The 20398-nt window shown below is 37.5% G+C and overlaps 1 protein-coding gene across 3 annotated transcripts in view; it reads right to left on the bottom strand.

Moving 5' to 3' along the window:
* Positions 1–2122: 2122 nt before the first annotated feature.
* The window catches only part of LOC126184827 (uncharacterized), a 262318-nt gene continuing 244042 nt past the window's right edge, over positions 2123–20398 (bottom strand). For all 3 annotated transcript variants that reach the window (XM_049927411.1, XM_049927413.1, XM_049927412.1), the window contains 4 exons: positions 18443–18596; positions 18142–18289; positions 9901–10053; positions 2123–3243 (listed from right to left, as the gene is read on the bottom strand). In XM_049927411.1, coding sequence (XP_049783368.1) covers positions 3127–3243; positions 9901–10053; positions 18142–18289; positions 18443–18596 — 572 coding nt within the window. In that variant the 3' untranslated portion in view covers positions 2123–3126. The remainder of the gene's footprint in view (positions 3244–9900; positions 10054–18141; positions 18290–18442; positions 18597–20398) is intronic.

The following is a 20398-nucleotide window of genomic DNA, read 5'->3' on the forward strand; positions in this document are numbered from 1 at the left end:
TTGATGATAAGGAATCATCGAGAGTACGAATACAAAATGACACTTGTTCATGAATCAAAGAATCAATTGTTTCACCAACCATAATAGAAAAATGTTCAGTCTTCTTGATTAAAGCCAATGCCTTTCTCAACACAGAGTTTCAATGATCTCGTTTTGAATAGCGTGGAATGTCCACTTACACCCCAAACACCATAACCAATCTTTAAACTCAGGCATGGCGACTTCCCAGAGTTCCAACAACTGAAAAAAAATTGAGTTTAGATCTTTGTCCCTCTAATTGCTAGCCCTTGTTGGCATAGAAATTGCACGGTAGTAAAAATTGTCTCAAGAGCTAAACGTCTTTTCTTCATATCACTGTCTAACTGTTCATTCAATTGGGAGGCCACACTTTAGTTAGTGATAGAATTTAGTTTCAGAACACCTTCTTTATGTGTAAATGTATTTTCATGAAGACAAAATTTTTCCAAAGCAATTATCCAGCTGGAAAACCCTATGGAAGTAAACGCATCTTCTTTTTTTGAAGAAAATTTCAACAGATTTTTAGCATCTACCTCTTTGCAGGTTTTGAAAAAAAACTTTTTTGGTAGATGCTTCGTATTCTAGCCATGTATATTTGATCAACCAAGACTTCTGGAATGATCTTCCCTTACCGGATTGTCCAGGTTTTGGCTGGGAATGGTTCTCACCTGAAGACGATGAAGCAATTGATGACACAATAATTGTTGGAGGTTGACTTGCAGTATCATCAACTTCCAAGCACACTATTCTGGTAACAAATTTATCCACTGCAAACTTAATTTGCAATACACTAAAAGACTAAAGTAAATGAATATAATATAGTTGTATAAAATAGTCCACCAGACACTGAAGTTGGAACACTAAACACGCCTGCAGCATGCACTGAACGAAACTATCCACACTGAATGACTGTGACCGCAGGGTAGGCTTTATATAGCCGCAGCACCATAATGTCTTGAGGCGTCAAGGCGACATGAGGTGGAGGGTTCCAGGCACTTCTGCTCCAGTCCTTTTGATGTTGCTGCAGCTGCAGCACTGGCCCGCTGGCGCCAGAATTTACCAGAAGGTTCGCGCAGTGGTACAAATTCTAAGTGTGCCCACAGCACCATAACACTATCATGAGTCACACCACTTGTTTTCAGTTAACCTGCTTACTACCATAATAATCATTTGTTTTAACTCATTACTGAATGTATTTTAAGAGGTAACTATCGTCAAACAAGGAAAATAAAACTTTCCAACATAATTTTGTGATTTTACAAAGCATAATATAGCTAATAATTTTATTCAATTATTGGGGGGGGGGGGGTGGCAGAGCCCCCCCCCCCCTCCAAATGAAGTTTTGAGGGGGCTCGGGCCCCCTCGAGTTAGCGCCTGTGATATCAGATATAATGGCTTTGCTGTCAACTGGGGATTACATCCTGGCCATTTAAAAAAAAAAAAAGTACCTAACTATAGGATCAGTATAGTATACAAATTTTCATATCTTTTGGAAAATATAAGAATGTGTATCAATATGTGTCACAGGTCACTCGTGTTTGTATTTATACAACAAAATTGTACAATTCCATTTAATTAATGGAAGGCTAAGGGTATTATTAATTCATTTTTGTTGCTCAAACATATCAAAATATCACAGATTCAGTCCATACTATTTTAATTATTTGTGCACGCAGATATCATCTGAGAATATGTAAATGTATTGTCTCATAAATAGTGTATCTAATAATGAAACTGATAATCTTGTGCCCCAGCCATAGACCAATTCTGATACCAAGGAGAAATTATCATGTTGTAGATCACACCATGGGCTTGGGTGTGTTCAGAACACTGGATTATCTTTTACAGCAACACTATTTATTCCCTTGAATTTGAAGATGCATAGTCACTTTTTGATCACAATTCTTGTCTCTCTCTCTCTCTCTCTCTCTCTCTCTCTCTCTCTCTGTGTGTGTGTGTGTGTGTGTGTGTGTGTGTGTGTGTGTGTAGGGTGAGGGAAGGGTGTTGTTTGCAGCTTGTTTGTACCTAAACTGTGTGGAAATAAATCTCTTCAACACAACTAAAACAGAATTATATGGTACCGGTATTTTAATTAAACACTCAGTTAACAGATAATAAATACACTTTATTAAATTCTGATAGTACTACATTAACATTCCATTGCATCATTTGTGACTACGGTCTCCTCTTCATGTTTTCCAACTGCAAGTAGTTTGTATCAACTATCTTTTTTGTCAACACATTAAATAATCCCAACAAAATTATTTTAAATTTATTCAGGGATTTTGTAAAAAAATTCCTTGCTTGTTTTTGGACACATTTTGTTAGCATTTGTGCTTTTGCTGACCTATATGTATTATGAAGCATACAGAACATTCCATTGTTATATAAAAAAAATATAACTACATGTCTAGATATGGAAAAAATACCTGAAGCAAAAATATGTTAGATCTTTTGGTTTCCTTTTAAAACCTGTAATGCTGAACAGCATCAGTCAGTCTTTCTGTTTCATATTGAGACTACTAAAAAAGTGTTATAAGCTATTTGAAAAGGAGACAGGTGGGTATCAGTTTCATCATAATAATATTTGAAGTAATAATGCTTGCAGAATGAGAATGAAATAATAATGAGTGCTATTTACAAATATTTTCACAGCTCATACTACACTAATTTCACATTACAAACACAATAATACAAAAGTTTAATACATATATTATTTTTAAACTTACAATGCTGACAGTGAGTAACATATTTTTTAATGTTATACAGCACAATAAAATTTATGAGAATTTGTAGACATTACCCTAACATTCACTCCTAAAGTAGTGGAGGACCTACATTTTTATTCATACACCACACACTGGATGGACAATTGAGATTTTTACTTTCTTGTCACATATTCTTCAAATGAGTGAAAATTTTAGTTTTTTGGTTTTCCTCACTTTTGTAATACATTTTCTGTGAAATCACAAGAGTTACAACCAGACTGTGCAGCATACTACTACATTTTTTACAACTATGAATGATGACAAAGCTCTACGTACACTGATCATATATTGTGTTGGGAAGGAAAAAGCCCAGTAAATCAGATCTTGAAGCTGGGACTACTTAATCCCTGGAATGAAACTGCAATATTGCTCGACCTTGTATTTCAGCATGACACAGCTTCTTGATAACTTCACAGGCCTCTTCTGCAGGGAAGACTGTGTGTGGTGGAGGCTCAATCTGTAAATTCAGATGAAATTAAACTAAATATTAGTTCAATAGCAACATAGCAGATCGAAGATTATGAAGTTTACTGAGATGACATGAGGTGTTTCTCAAATTGTTTATCAAAATAAACATTTCTTAAGTATACTGACAATTTAATTTTGTCTCAGACAGTTAAGTAAAGGCAAATAAATGTTATTCCTATATGTTTTACATACATTAAAATACTGATATGTAACTGAAGAACATAAGTTAAATAACTAATAATAACATACTGTGCCCACTATCAAATGTTAATTTTTTTGTTCATGATGTGTGAAAGTGTTAAGAGGAGTGCCTTGTGTTTTAGCTAAGAATCTATTTCACTCTATTACCATCTCTCAAACAATGAATATTCAGCTTCTGTATAGAAAATCTGCCACAGTCCAACAGCACATGTAAAAATGTTGAATTTTAAAAGAGTAAGTGATGATGTGGAATTTATTTTAATCAGCACAGAACAGAACAGTATTCACTTGCTGAAAACAGATGAAAAACTTAGTAGATATACCTGGGTGGTTATAATAAAATTGATAGTATTCTGAGTGCTGCAGTGCATGTGATTTACATAACAAGATGATCAAACATTGTAGGTATGTTCATTAACCGGTGCACTCATCGAGTATGCTGAAAAAAAAAAAAAAAAATAATAGTTTGATTTTCTGCCACCATGTGAAAATATGGTACTATAAGCAATGAGAAAGTGCACTGTTTCCTGTTTTTTCTTCATAGTGATGACACATCACAGGCCTGTTAGGTGTACAGTGATGCCCACACAATATAAGGGCTTACTTGTGTGGTACCTGATTCTATCTTTGCAAACATGCAAACCACCATTTTCAAACAAGATGGGGTGACACCCCATGTCACTTGCCAGGTGAAAGATTTTCTTCATGACATGACCACTGGCCATCTCTAGGCAATTTTATGATGTGTCCCCTGACCTAAATCCATTTGACTTCCAGTTGTGGGGATATCTGAAAGATCATGTCTATCAGGGATGTATCCAGACTCTCCCTGATCTGAAGGACAGGATACAGTGACATATCACTGTTTACACTGGATACGCTGTAAGCAACTGTCGACTATGCTGTGAATGGGTGGAGCACCTTGCTGACTCCTGAGACCATATTGAACACATGTTAGAACTTGTGATCATATCCTAGTAAACATGCCAGAATCACTGTCATCATATGTTTAATTATTCCTCCCCTTTTCCTTCATCCACGCCACATTCTAAGTGCTTACATCATCATATCTTCAGGAAGGGGCAAAAAGTGGAATTATTATTTTTTCAGCATACTCCATGAGTGCACCAATTAATGAACATATCTATGATATTACAGCATCCTACAATGTACACAAACTGCACTACAACACTTGGAACACCTTCAATTTAAGTATAAAAAATGGGCTGTGGTTGTAAAGACTGGAATTTTAACTTTGAAATGGGTGACAGAAATAATAATAATTAACATTTAGTGACTGTATACAGTATTTCAACATTAAATGCTTAACCTAAAAATAGCACAAAAATATCATTTCTTTAGCAGTTAGAGTCCTTCAAAAAGCAAAAGCCAGTTATATTATTACACTATACAACATGTTTTCAAAGTTATAACTGTTGCTCCTCTGATACAAGAGTTTAGTGTAAAAAATGTAATTACCACAGATAACTTTAGAGTGTGGTATGGTTTTAATAATGTTATTTTCTGTTTGTTTATAGATGAAGCCGATATATTTTAATAGACTTTTTATTTGATTAACAAAAATCAACAGTTCACAGTTTTATGTTGTTAATTAGATGATTTTGGGAGGCTTTATTACATGAATATGTAATATATCTAGGGGTAACTATCCAGAGCAACCTTAAGTGGCATGACCATGTAAAACAAATAGTAAGAAAAGCAAATGCCAGCTTAAGACTCATAGGAAGAATCTTAAGGAAATGTAGCTCATCCATGGAGGAAGTGGCTTACAGGGTGCTTGTTCAACTGATTCTTGACTTCTTTTCATCAGTCTGAGATCTTTACCAGGAAGGACTGGTAGAAGAGATACACAAGATCCAATGAAGAGCCATGTGTTTCATCACAGGATCATTTGGTCAGTATGAGAATGTTACAGAGATGCTAAAGAAACCAGTGGCAGATATTACGAGAGCAGTGTTGTGCAACACAGAGATGTTTACTATTGAAGTTATTAGAGATCATTTTCCATAAAGAGTATAAATAATACTAGGAGTAAACATAACTACCCAATGTATATTTGAGGCATTGGGTAATTGACAGGCATCTATATCTACATCAGCATCATACACCACAAGCAACCTATGATATATGGTGGAGGGTACTTATAGCACCACTAACTAATCCCCTTTCCCTGTTCCGCTCATGAATGGCATGTGGGAAGAACAATTGTCAGTAAGCTTCTGTACTAACTCTGTACTAACTCAATTTTCTCATCATGGTCATTTCACGATATGTAAGTAGGCAGAAGAAATATGTTGTCCAACTCTTTCTGGAAAGTGATCTCTCATAATTTCAATAGTAAACCTCTCTGTGGAACACAACACTGCTCTTTTAATGTCTATCAATGGAGTTCCTTTAGTTTCTCTGTAACACTCTCATGATGACCAAATGATTCTGTGGTGAAACACACAGCTCTTCATTGGATCTTCTATGTCTCTTCTATCAGTCCTACCTGATAAGTATCCCAGACCAATGAAAAGTACTCAAGAATCAGTTGAATAAGCACCATGTAAGCCACTTCCTCTGCAGATGAGTTACATTTCCTTAAAATTCCTACTATGAATCTCAGTCTGGCAGCTGCTTCTCTTACTATTTGTTTTATGTGGTCATGCCACTTAAGGTTGCTCTGGATAGTTATCCCAAGATATTTTACAGTAGATACTGTTACCAGCAATTTTTCATTGGTAGTGTCATTGTACAGTAGTGGATTTCTGTCCTTATACGTGTGCAAAATGTTACATTTAGATGGTCTGGTCACATTAGTGTGACCACCACCTACTCGTATTTCAACATCAATATGCAATAACCATTCACAGGCAGCGTAACTAGCAGCTGAGGCCATATAAAACACATCGAGAGACACAGAAAAACAGTACAGTCATCGTTGTAATGCAGAAATGGAGCAATATATCTAATGTCTGAAAGGGTATGGTCATTGGCTTGTCTACATCTACATCTATACTCTACAAACCACCATGAGGTGCCTGGCAGAGAGTACGTCCCATTCTAGCAGTTATTAGTGTTTCTTCCTGTTCCATTCATGTATGGAACATGGGAAGCTTATCCTCACAATCCCTACGTGAGCGATATGTAGAGGATTGTAGTATATTTCTAGAGTTCATTTAAATCTGGGTCTTGAAACTTTGTTAAAAGAATTTCTCAGGATAGTTTACATCTGTATCAAAGAGTGTTCCAATTCAGTTCCTTTAGTATATCTGTGACACTCTCCCATGGATCAAACAAACCTGTCTCCATTCGTGCTGCCCTTCTCTGTATATGTTTGGTATCCCCTGTTAGTCCTATTTGGTATGGGTCCCATACACTTTAACAATATTCTAGAGCCAGTCACATGAGTCATTTGTAAGCAATCTCCTTTGTACACTGATTGCACTTTCCAGTATTCTACCAATAAACCTGCTTTACCCACAACTGAGCCTAGGTGATCATTCCAGCTCATATTCCTACAAAGTGCTATGCCCAGGTATTTGTATGAGTTGGCCAATTCCAAAAGTGACTCATAGATATTGTAGTCATAGGATACTACATTTTTTTCAATTTATGAATTGCACAATTTTACATTCTGACCATTTAAACCAAGTTGCCAATCTTTGCACCACTTTGAAATAATATCAAGACCTGACTGGCTTTTGGGCCAAGGGCGAGAGCATTTCTGAAATAGCCAAGTTTGTAAACTGTTTATGTACCACTATGGTTAAAGTATACTACACATGACAAAATGGTGCTACTCAAAATTGGCACAGAGACAGCTATGGTTCACCATGGGCGCCATAGATGACAGGGGTGAATGACAGCTGTGGTGATGTGTACAGATGATTAGACATGCAATATTGAGCAACTGACCACCCAGAAGAACCAAGGGGCTACGAACAGCATCTCCTCAATGACCATTGAGTGAACATTGCTGTTCACTGTGACAAAGACTGGAATTAGCATGCTAATACCACAACTGGACATCCACTGAGTGGTGACAGGTGATCTTTTCAAATGAATCATGTTTAATGCTCCAGCAAACAGTTGGCTGTTGGGATGAACAGTGTGAAACGTCTGAAAGCAAACAGCCTGCAACAATTGTCGGAAGCGTCGAGAACAGAGGAGGAAGTGTTATGGTGTGGGGAATATTTTCGTGACATTGTGTGGGTGATCTCATCATTCTGTAAGACACAATGGATCAACACAAGTATGCATCTATCCTTGGGGAACATGTCCACCCCTATGAGACTGGATTAGAAGGGAGAACCGATAGAGGTATCCAAGGTACCCTCCACCACACACCGTCAGGTGGCTTGCAGAGTATGGATGTAGATGAAGATGTAGATAATACCTGTGGTCATAGTTGCTATCACAGCCTTATGATCACTGATACCTTCCTCTATAATAACTGATTCAATAAGTTCAGGTCTATTGTTAGAAGATCCAAATTGATACCTTAATGAGTTGGTTCCCTAATTACCTGCTCGAAGTAATTTTCAGACAAAATATTCAGAATAATGTCACACAAGTCCCTGTCTCTGATACCAGTTTTGATAGTATGACTCTCCCAACCCAGAATACCCAGCGAATTGCCTTGTTAAAATGGCAGGATCAGGAAAGTTGTTAACAATATTGTGCAAGTTCTCTCTGAAGCACACTGCCACTACAGCTCCTGATGCAGGCAGTTTAAAAAAGCATCCAATAACCATTTTTGACCAAACTTTGATGCTTAAATTCATTCATATTAATTGACATTTGGAATCTGTGATACCCTTGCTAGATATTATGGAATTCTTTACTGCAGTAAATATGCTGCCACCGTTGGTGACTAACCTATCCTTACAAGAAAAGATTCCAATCTAAACTTAGGATTTCACTGCTATTCATTTCCAGTTTCAGCCAACTTTCAGTTCCTAATATGTTCTGGGCGTTATAACCTTCAATAAGTGATATTAACTCTTGGACCTTTCCTTGCAAGCTCCTGCAGTTTACTAATATTATATTAACCTTTTCTGTATCTGATCTGTGAGGATGAGCATTCTCTGAGAACACCGTGGCTAACATATCTTCGATTCTGGCAGACAATTTGTCTCTGATCCCAAGAGAGGTTTTTTCTAACCCAAAAAGCCCCCACATGCATGTCACACATACTCCGCTACCCTAGCAGCCATTTCCTGCATGTAGTGCAAATCTGGCCTATTAAGAGAACTATACTGACAGTGGAGGTCATGAAATTCATATCTGATATCACTGCAGACTCATCTGAGTCTTTTGCTTAGAGCTTCCACTATGCTCCAAACCAGAGGACCATGTACAATGCTACAAATAGCAAGCTTTGCCTACACTCAATATGCAATGTTAGTTGCCTTCAACAAATCAGCCATCCACTGAGGAATTGAGGATGGCCTAAGAACCCAAGCAGCAGCTGTAATTTCTGCTTACATGTGCCACTATTTGCAGCTGGTTGCACCCAGTGCACTTGAAAGTTATTGGCAGAGCCTCTTCTAAGTCTCAGACATGACCCCCAGCAAACATAAAAATTGCACACGGGCATTCTTTCCCACCCAGCCTGCTATTTCCTGAGGGGCTCCATTACCCACTTAATGTTGGAGCTCCCAATGATTAACATACACACCCTCTCCACTTGTCTAAACTGGGCGGGAAAATCAGTTGCTGGCCCAACAGGAGAGGCATCCTGTGTAGGTTCAGAAGTACTATCAACACTGGGTAACACCTTGTACCTGTTACTAAGGCATAAGTAGCCAGACATATGGCCCATTCTCTCTTTTGTCTTCCACCCAGTGATCTGTGAACCCACAACTTTCCACCACTCACTCACAAGTGAAGACAAACTTGTCAGATATTGTGTATAGTAAGACACAGATTTACAACCAGGTCACCAGGGGATTCCAACAGCACCAAAGGTGTCACAGATTTCATCACTGGTGCCCTGATGCTGCTGCAGCTTTGAACAGTAACCAGAAGCCTCTCTACCATGGCCAACACAGCCTCCATATGTTTATGGACTGCAGCCAATTCTCCTTGTGTCTGCTTACAACAAACACAGTCCCTATCCGTATTGTACTGTGTAAAAGAAAACTCAATACAATCACAAAAAATACAATCAAATCTGCAAGGAGTAACTGAGTAACTACAAATAGATCCATCCTAAAAGAGAAAATTACCTGACTCTGGCATTACTGAGATTGGAATGTATGCAAAATATAAAGAAGGAGTATATGAGAGAGAGAGAGAGAGAGAGAGAGAGAGAGAGAGAGAGAGAGAGAGAGAGAAGGAGATTTAACCCCTTGTATTTTTTACTACATAGGTAATTTCTCAGAGGTAGGCAGGTAGGCGGCAATTGTAATTTCTAGTTCTATGACCTATTACTTACCTCTCCACAAGCTACTAATCTTACAAGTTCCTGGAGTTGCTCAATTGAACCTGTGTCAACAGCCTTGATGGTATGTTGGTTTTCTTCTGCTTTTCGGCTAAACTTAGGCAGCAACTTGCTTGCCACTTCAGCACTAATGAACACAACACCACCCTGAAATTTTAGAAACCATTAGTGTTTCTATCACTTTTTCCTATGTTTACTTAGTTAGTAATCAGTGAGTTTATAAAAAGTAATTCTCTAAGTGTGGATCTAAAGTTGCTTTGAATGATCAAATAGAAACAAGTTTTCTGCTGCCTGATGTGAATTGTGATTTGTTAGTCTCATAACATACATAATCTAAATCATTTGATTCAGGTATAGAAGACATGTCAAAATTGTGGTAAAATTTCACTGTAAACATAGAACAGCTGATGTTAACAAACAGAATCATAATAATAATACAATTTTGTTATATATATATGTACGATAAAATCTAATACTTATTTACCCATTTTTCCATTTCATCCTTTATGAATTCTTTTATTGAATCGTAGCATTTTTCTGACAGAATCTGCTATAGCTCTGTTTTTAGAATCTCCGGCTTCATATTAAATGTATTTTTGCCCCTGAACTTGTTACATATTGTCAACTCCATATGCTGATTAGTCCATGCATATAATTCCAATTGAGACTTCAGTAGGATACAATTATTTTTAGTTCTCAAGTTATATATGTGGTTAAAATGATTCTTCTCAAATAATTTTTCTCTGCTGTGCATGGAGATTATAATTTCATTTATGTATCTGGAGGGATCAGTTAGGGTTCATAGTTGCCAAAATAATGGCCAACAAGATCCTGTTTGCAGTGCAGTACACACATATCTGATAATTTTCTTTGCAGCTTCAATATTAAAGATACACTATTTGGACTTCCCCAGAAAATTATACCATGTCTAATGTCAGTTTCAAAATAACTATGACATGCTATTTTTTGTGTTCTGAAGTTGGTGGAATTTGCTAGTATTTACACTAAAAATGCAGAACTGCTTAGTTTATTTGGTAGGAAGTCAATATGTGCATTCTAGCTTAAGTTCTTGTCTACATTTAGTCCTAGGAATTTGATTATGTTAGCTTTTCCATAAGCTGATCATTATGTTGTATTTTAAGTTCCACGGATTTCAAATGCTTGGTTTTGAAATGTACCATGTGGGTCTTTGCAATGTTCAGTTTCAACCCATTTAACTGGAACCAGTTTTCTAGGGTATCCAGAGCTTGGAATTTTTTCTGCATCACAATCTTCAATTAAAACAGAAGTATTATCTGCAAACAGAACTGATGGGGAGTTTATATTTATGGGTAAGTCATTTACATAAAATAGAAACAGGATTGGCCCAAAACTGGAGCACTGAGGCACAGCTTGTGATACTGTACTCCATTTAGAATAATAATTAATGGCACTGTAAGTGACAATTATCCTTTGTTTTCTGTTGTCCAAGTATGATGTGAGTTAATTCAAAGCACTACCCTTAATGCCATGTTTGTCTAATTTATGGTTAAGCAAGGCATGGTTCACAGAGGCAAATGTTTTTGTAAGATCACCTGCAACTTTACTTCTCCGATTCAAAGATTTTCATATCTTTTCAACAAAGTTATTCACTGCATCCAGAGTTTTTTTCCTGGTTGAAATCCAAATTGGTTACTTATAATAATATCAGTCTTCACAGTAACATTTTTGATCTGGTTTTGCAGCTATTTTCTTTAACATTTTTTAGAGGAGTGGAAGAATAGAAATAGGGTGATAGTTTTCCACATCTTCCCTCAACCCTTACTTGAACAGAAGTCTCACTTCAGCATACTTCAATGCATCAGGAAAGCTTTTGTTCAAAAGATTGGTCAATTATTTTAGTTAGATGAGATGACATTATGCCACACATTGCTTTAATCATTTCTGTTGTTTTTGTATTATACTCCTCTCGACTTTGTAGTAGAAAGTATGCAGTTGTGCATCGCAAAGTTATTACAAAGCTTTCCATGAAAAAGAAAACTGCTCCTTGAGGGCAGTACACAGTAATGTGAAACCAGTTGTTGGCAAAAACATTATCCAGCAATAAAAACAGTGGAATCAAGCTTGACAGTTATCTGCAGTGACATGATTGTATGGAAACATACTTAAACTAAGTTCCCTTACAGTCTTGATTTTACTGTAGTATGAGAAGTTGTTTCTGTACTTTTAATTTGAACACATCAGAAGCAGAAAACTATGTGGAAGGTAACTTTAAAAGTATGTTTTACATATATTCTGCAGATTTAGTCTCTGGTAACACACTTTGCTTGCAAACAGCAGTCTTGGGAAGAAACTAATTTAATATTCACAATGAAATTAGGCACACGTATTTCTCAAAAGTGAAACTATTGACAATTGCTAGACAGGACCATTCAGCTGGCATGTGGTATAATTAAAGTATAGTTTTAAGTAACTTATGTATTACATCTGAGACTGATCTCGAAGTTTTGGCTGCTGGACTGAACTATTATATATTTTTAGAGCCCTAGCCTTGTAACAGTGAAAGCAATAAATTTGAACTAGGCATTATCTGAAACTTTTAAACCTTGTCTAACAAATTTTAGGGAGTTGTGTTTGTGTGAGTGTGTGTATATAAATTTTAGTAACATGTTTATAATATATTCAGACAACAGACTTATGAAATATTTTTTAAAAGGCCTTGCACAAATCAACTGTGCATATAATTTGCATTAATATGGAAAATCCAGTATGGAATAATGACATAAGGATAGATTGCTACTCACCATCTAGAGAAGATATTGAGTCATAGACATGTGCAACAAAATGACTGCTAAATATGTGAGCTTTCATTTGTGACTAACGAAGACTGTGGTCAGTGGGATTATGAGAACACAGAATATACTGCAGGGAGAGTTTCCATCTGGGCAATTCAAAAAAGCACAATTTCTGAACTGCAGAGATGGGAACCCTCCCTGGAATATGTTTTATGTTCCCATAACCTCCCCACCCACCCGACCCCAACCCAGCCTTAACCTTCGTTGGTCCCCATCCTTCACCCAACTATGTTATTCCCTTGTCCTACTCCAGCACTACACAGCTATGCAATGTTCTATTCCACCAATGCACATCCAGTCTTTTTCTCTTTCTCTACTTTTCTCCTTTTCCATCCCCCCCCCCCCCCCCATGTACACTCTTGACTGCACCTAGCTGCCCTACCCTGTCCCCACCACATCCCTGCATGCTCCCACAAGTAGCAATTTACTGTCACCAACCCCTGCCCCACTCTTGTTCCCCATCCCTATCCCAGCCTCCTCCTTACCTCCACCATCCAGATTGCTTCTCCCATCATGTGCAGCTGCTTGAAATCCAGTCTCAGTGGCCAGAGACAGTGGTTATGGGGGCACATGCATACGTGTGTGTTTCTACTTTAGAAGAATGCCTTTTGGCCAAAAGCTTGCATGTTTAGCAGTCTTTTTGTTCTGCCTTTCCGTAACTCCACATCTCCTCTACATGATGAGTAGTAACCTACCCTTTTCATAATATTGCATTAATATGGTACATTTTAAAATACTCAGGTATACAAAAGGTGACATCACAATCTGGACACTGCAAGGATGTTTCTTTGTTCTCTGCACACTTTCCCTTTTGACTTCTCACAGCCACTGGCACACACTTTGCAGACAAGTGGTGATGGTTATTTTATTCTTTTCAAAAATAGATGGTATGTAATTCTGCATGTAGTTAGACCTGGAGGTGCAAAGGTTTCTGGTCATTTATTGTGTATCGTGCAAATTAATTTCCTAACTCTACAAGAATGTGGGAGACAGAAAACGTTTTCACTTGCTCATATTTCTTGCCTCTTTGATAAAATACTAGGAGTTTACTGATGCCAATGTCATGCAAATGGACACTTTTTCCTACCATTTTAATTACTGTCTCCTGACAGGATAAAAAGCAATCACTTGATTTGATTTATCCTCTCTAGTCCACAAACTTCCCAATAATTGAACATAACCATCTCAAAGCTGAGTATTGTGCTAACAGTGGACCAGAAAAAACCTCAGTTGCTAGTAAAAGCAGTATGAGGCATAAAAAAGAGCAGCAATATGCAAGGAGCTGTTGTGAATCCCAGATTGAAAGATGCTTTTGTGTACGACTGCAATCATTCCCAACATGAGTATGGTATCAGCTATCAACTGTTATGCCCAGTGTGCGCCATACTTCAAAGTAAACAAACACTGCTATTTTCAGATACATATCAGAGAAACAGTTTTTTGCAAGATTTATTCTACACATTGCATTAAGAAGTAGTCTGCAGCAATTCATAAAGTACAAATCCTTTGATGGTAGGCATGTCATGATATCAACAAGACAAGGAAACCAGATATGTAAATAACGTAAACAATGTGAGAAAGGAGAAGACTGTGATGACTTAACCAACTGCATATGGCTGTAGAAGGATGTTAGAATAATAATAATAATAATAATAATAATAATAATAATAATTTTGTGTGGCTAATGATGATTCATGGCAACGGCTTGCCGCCTTGGTTCCACCGGTTCCCGTGAGATCATTGAAGTTAAGCGCTATCAGGCGTGGTCAGAACTTGGATGGGTGACCACCCAGGCCGCCATGCACTGTTGCCATTTTTTGGGGTGCACTCAGGCTCGTCATGCCGATTGAGGAGCTACTCGAGCTAATAGTGGCGGCTTCGGTCAAGAATACCATCTTACGACCGGGAGAGTGGTGTGCTGACCCCACACCCCTCCTATCTGCATCCTCCACTGAGAATGACATGGCGGTCGGATGGTCTTGGAAAGCCACTCATGGCCTGAAGACGGAGTGCTTTTTTTTTTTTTAAGTGGGGATTCATATAGATGGTCTTCATAAAACTGTGTCTAAGAATCTTCTGGCAGCAAATCAGAATCAATGAAGAAGGAAACTAAAAGTTTAAACTGCCACTGGCATTGTGGCTATTAGGAGGCTAACTAATAATTGGAGAGAAATGAGCAAAGGAGGTAACTGAAGCCTGTTTAAAGAAAAATTTTGATATTCATCTGGAACAATATGGGAAAACATAGAAAATCTAGGCACAGATGGACCAAAGGAGACTTTAATTCTGCTATTTGAATATTAGTCCAATGTCATAACCCCTGCACCATCTTATCTGGATGACACACTGAAGCATTTCAGTAGTAATAATAAGTTGAATTTAATAGACAGCTGTATGAACGTACTCTGAAAGGTAATGCAGAGCTCCACACATGCTTTGGCTTAATACTGTATCTCTTAGCATCATGGTATTGATACTGAAAATGTATATATATGTCCAGACATCTCATATCAACCATTTGCCAGACAAGTTTCGGATCAAACCTTTCCTGACATTCACAGTGCAAGAATGAATCTCTACCTAAGTAGTGTATCCTATAGTTATAGTCTGTCAGCAAACTAAAGAGAGGGAATATGAATCTCCACTTCGCTTACCCAGCTATGCCATAAGGAACATGAATAGGTTATTGCGCAAGATGGTTATGCCAACCCTTACACAGCATGCCTTTTAAAAGTGTGGCTAATACAGTGTGTACAGATACAGAGAGGTTGGCATGTGTTTCTTTTTCACTAGATGCATTAATACTGAACAAAATAAGAATATGATTTCCTTCTTTTAGATCACAACATTACAGGGAAAATTACTTTAAAACAGAAATTTAAATAACCAGTTCTCATGGATTTTAAAACATGATGCATGGATCTTTAACAAATGCAGAACAAAATGCCTGCCAGCCTGGATGAATGTTTCTCCACAAAGTCCTGGATCAATTTTTATAGGGTTTTCCCCACATTACAGAGTGTTTAGCTATTTTCTGGTTGATGTAGATGTCTCGCAACATTTGTGGGTGAGCAATTTGTTGAAACTGTATATAATGACTGGTTTCATACTAAAATTCTTTACATTTTTCTGTGATTCAAGTAAATCCTGTGGTATATTTTGTTGTTCACTTCTAAGATGATATTTTGTTGCAGTGCTGACTTTTGCATATATAACACACCTTAGATTAGTACTTCCAATATTAAGTAAATGTTCTTTTTGTGTCACTTCTAACAAAAGAACTAATCAGCTTAAAAATGGCTGGACCCTCTTTACTATGGAAATGCCTTCTCTTCACATAGTTTCCAAGTTCTTAAATGTAAATGATTTACCTATCTATTTATCTAACTTTCATCCAGGACTGCACTGGGCATCCTCAGAGGCACTCATCCACTGAGTCTTGCCGACTGACCAGTTAGATGTTCAAGAGTGACATATATAGTTTAGAAAAGGGGTCATGGGCAAAGTAACACCTGATGAGCGGAGATAATCCTTGTCAAAGATAAAACTCAACTATCGATTGTTGTTTTGTCAAAGATAAAATTGTCTAGCGATTCTGCAAAGCTACTGTCCATATGTCGCTAAGCTTCATTGCCTCCTCTTTCCTATTAAAATTATCCTGAGGCTTATAAATTTCAATGGCTTCTCTACATGGTTGTGGATAATTTAACTTTAAGTTTGAAGAACATTCTGGACAATATGAGCAAATGATTGTCCACCCAGATCACCCAACATGAATCCCATTGAACGTTTATGGGACATAATCAAGACGTCAGTTCATGCACAAAGCCCTCCACTGGCAACACTTTCGGAATTATGGATGGCTACAGAGGCAGCATGGCTCAATATTTCTGTGGGGGACTGCCAACAACTTGTGGAGACCATAACACATCAAGTTGCTGCATTATGCTGTGCAAAAGGAGGTCTGACACAATATTAGGAGGTATCCCATGACCTTGTCACCTCAGTGTATACACACTGTTGTCCAGGCAGTTCCAAAAAAAAAATGACATAAAACAGTTGTAAAGAACTACTACCCCTTTCAAATTTGTTTTTATGTACAGTCCAATCTATAAATATTTAATTCGGATAAACAATTTAGATTCTGAACAGGACTGTCAGCTGAATGGGCCATATTGACCTTGGCAGAATACATATTAGAACCAACATATCAAAAAATTTTACCATTGAGAAATTTTAGATTTGGTTCTAGCTTTTGATTATATTACCTGTGGCATCTAAATGCAAAAGTAAAGATGTCATAGAACAGCTAATACAGCATGTTCATAGTTCTTGTTTTACCTGTATGACTGATATCCATATGTGCCCTTTCTACATCCATTGCTTAGCAATAGGTGCTTAAATTTGAAGCCACAAGTCATGGTGTACTATATGATTCTGTCTTGGATCTTTAATTATTTCTAATATACTTTAATGATCTCCCACTTACAGTACCACATGATGCAATTTAAGTAATTTTTGCAGGTTATAAAAGTATAGAAATCCAAAAATATTTGCAGTCCTTTTACTTAAAGGGCAGCTTGCAAAATATTTGAAAATATCAATTCATAGTTCAGGGGAAATGAAGTGTCACAAGATCAAATTCAGTACAGTACTTCTGATAGAATACAGATCCTTTTGATTTGGTATGACAGTTTTGACTCTCATATTTGTTATCTATTACACAGAGTCTTTTCTCAGCAGATATTCAAGATTTATGGATGCCAGTAGACAGTTAAGTGGGGACACCAAAGTTAGGTGGGGACACAAAGAGACTTTTTATCGTCTAGTCCATTGGTCAGATGTGTGGAGTTTTCAGAGTTGCAGTCATAGAGCTACAAGTCTCTTTTTAGTGAGGTGTGAGTTACGACAATTTAATATGTACTGCAGGTAGAAATGAGGTGGCTGAATCTAAGTAATGCAGTTTTATGCACATAGTGATGAATGAAGTGGACATAGAATTGCCTAATAAGTATTTTCATTAAGAGCTGTGGGGCAATTTAATTGTAGGGCAGAACTATGTTGTTGGACCACATGGGTTATGACGAGAAATGTTTTTTGCACACAAAGGAAAGTAAAAAGTCAGCATCTTGTAGGTAATGTAGTGGAGTTTAAGAATGAATTAAGGATTTATCTGTTGGTGAATTTTTCATACTCCGCTGAAGATGAATCCTTAAAATTTATTAATTAAATTACAATACATGCATACCAGTACTGTTATACCATTTTATTAATTTTAATCATTGTATTGTATTGCATTTCTTTCAATTCTTTCCAAATCCCATAGATTTCACAGACATATGCCGCTCAAATTAACATTTTTTCATTAAAAAAATTTCACTGGTGAGTATTTATTGCTTACCTTTGCAAGGCACTGTAATGATCGATGAAGACTTCTGGATGTTGTTCCAAAGTCAATCACAATATCAACCTCTCCTTCACAAGCATCCTTTGTACGTTCAATTAACTGCTTTTCATAAAGGTCTTCATTCCACTGCACAACATTAACCCTGTTGGTGTTTGAAAGAAATAATGTTCTGATTAATCCTATTTTGGAAATTAGATTTGATTTTCAAATGAAATTTTTAAATGATAATCAATTTTCATGAATAATGTAAGACTGACATATTAGAGGAACAATATATTTATACTGAACAATATACCTTTCACGTTCCTTTGCCAAAACAAAGCCTTCATCCTTGAGAGAAGCAACTGTTAGTTGAACTCTGTCCTTTGTGCTACTGTACTTATATGATGCAATACGCATTGCCCACAAGGCAAGTCCTCCCGTTCCCACAATGAGAATCTTGCACTTTCCTGTAACAAAGCAAATGTCCATAGAGTGTATGTTTCTCATGAAATCAATATTCATGAGATAATATTATTTACTGAGTATAATTCATCATCTTATATGCCCTACTCTTGTGGAATTAAATTTTGTTCATTTCAGTATTTTTTAAATTCATAATTAATGTAACACTTGTGCTGAGCTGGAAAATATATTGAACATGCAGTTGCCTACAGCAAAAAAAGGCTCACTTTGGTGAGGTCAGTCAGCTGGGGAATCTCAGTCAGTCATCAGTCATCAGATAGGTTTTTTCGACATTTAATACAGGGATAAGCCTCATTCAGCAGACAGTTTTTAGGTTCCGAATGCAACTGTGATTTGACTAGTGAGTTTCATTCACTGTCTTCAATTAATTTTCTGAAATTATTTATTTAATGGATGACCAAATACTGTCTACCTTCCAACTCAACAGCTACATTTAAGATGCATTATAAAATTTCAAGTGCAGCAGGCATGTTAGAAGCAAAGCATTGCCACAGATACGGTGTTTGGAGCCAATTAAATGCAGACCACCGTGGGTGAGAGACTGATTAATTACTTATCCCAACAGGGCATCTCCTGGCTGTGAAGCAATTGTTGTCATCCTTCAATTGTCAGATACCAGTGCAACCAAGCCAACTTCATTGATGAACAATGCATTATCTTTGTCTTTTTGCGTAGTGTACAATAATGCTACTGTACTTTTTCCTTTCCCCCATTTTCTTTATTTATCTCTTTATCTATATCTACATCTACATCTACATTTATACTCCGCAAGCCACCCAACGGTGTGTGGCGGAGGGCACTTTACGTGCCACTGTCATTACCTCCCTTTCCTGTTCCAGTCGCGTATGGTTCGCGGGAAGAACGACTGTCTGAAAGCCTCTGTGCGCGCTCTAATCTCTCTAATTTTACATTCGTGATCTCCTCGGGAGGTATAAGTAGGGGGAAGCAATATATTCGATACCTCATCCAGAAACGCACCCTCTCAAAACCTGGCGAGCAAGCTACACCGCGATGCAGAGCGCCTCTCTTGCAGAGTCTGCCACTTGAGTTTGTTAAACATCTCCGTAACGCTATCACGGTTACCAAATAACCCTGTGACGAAACGCGCCGCTCTTCTTTGGATATTCTCTATCTCCTCCGTCAACCCGATCTGGTGCGGATCCCACACTGATGAGCAATACTCAAGTATAGGTCGAACGAGTGTTTTGTAAGCCACCTCCTTTGTTGATGGACTACATTTTCTAAGGACTCTCCCAATGAATCTCAACCTGGTACCCGCCTTACCAACAATTAATTTTATATGATCATTCCACTTCAAATCGTTCCGCACGCACACTCCCAGATATTTTACAGAAGTAACTGCTACCAGTGTTTGTTCCGCTATCATATAATCATACAATAAAGGATCCTTCTTTCTATGTATTCGCAATACATTACATTTGTCTATGTTAAGGGTCAGTTGCCACTCCCTGCACCAAGTGCCTATCCGCTGCAGATCTTCCTGCATTTCGCTACAATTTTCTAATGCTGCAACTTCTCTGTATACTACAGCATCATCCGCGAAAAGCCGCATGGAACTTCCGACACTATCTACTAGGTCATTTATATATATTGTGAAAAGCAATGGTCCCATAACACTCCCCTGTGGCACGCCAGAGGTTACTTTAACGTCTGTAGACGTCTCTCCGTTGATAACAACATGCTGTGTTCTGTTTGCTAAAAACTCTTCAATCCAGCCACACAGCTGGTCTGATATTCCGTAGGCTCTTACTTTGTTTATCAGGCG

Source organism: Schistocerca cancellata, chromosome 4 (assembly GCF_023864275.1).
Source record: "Schistocerca cancellata isolate TAMUIC-IGC-003103 chromosome 4, iqSchCanc2.1, whole genome shotgun sequence".
NCBI classification, from domain to species: Eukaryota; Metazoa; Arthropoda; class Insecta; order Orthoptera; family Acrididae; genus Schistocerca; species Schistocerca cancellata.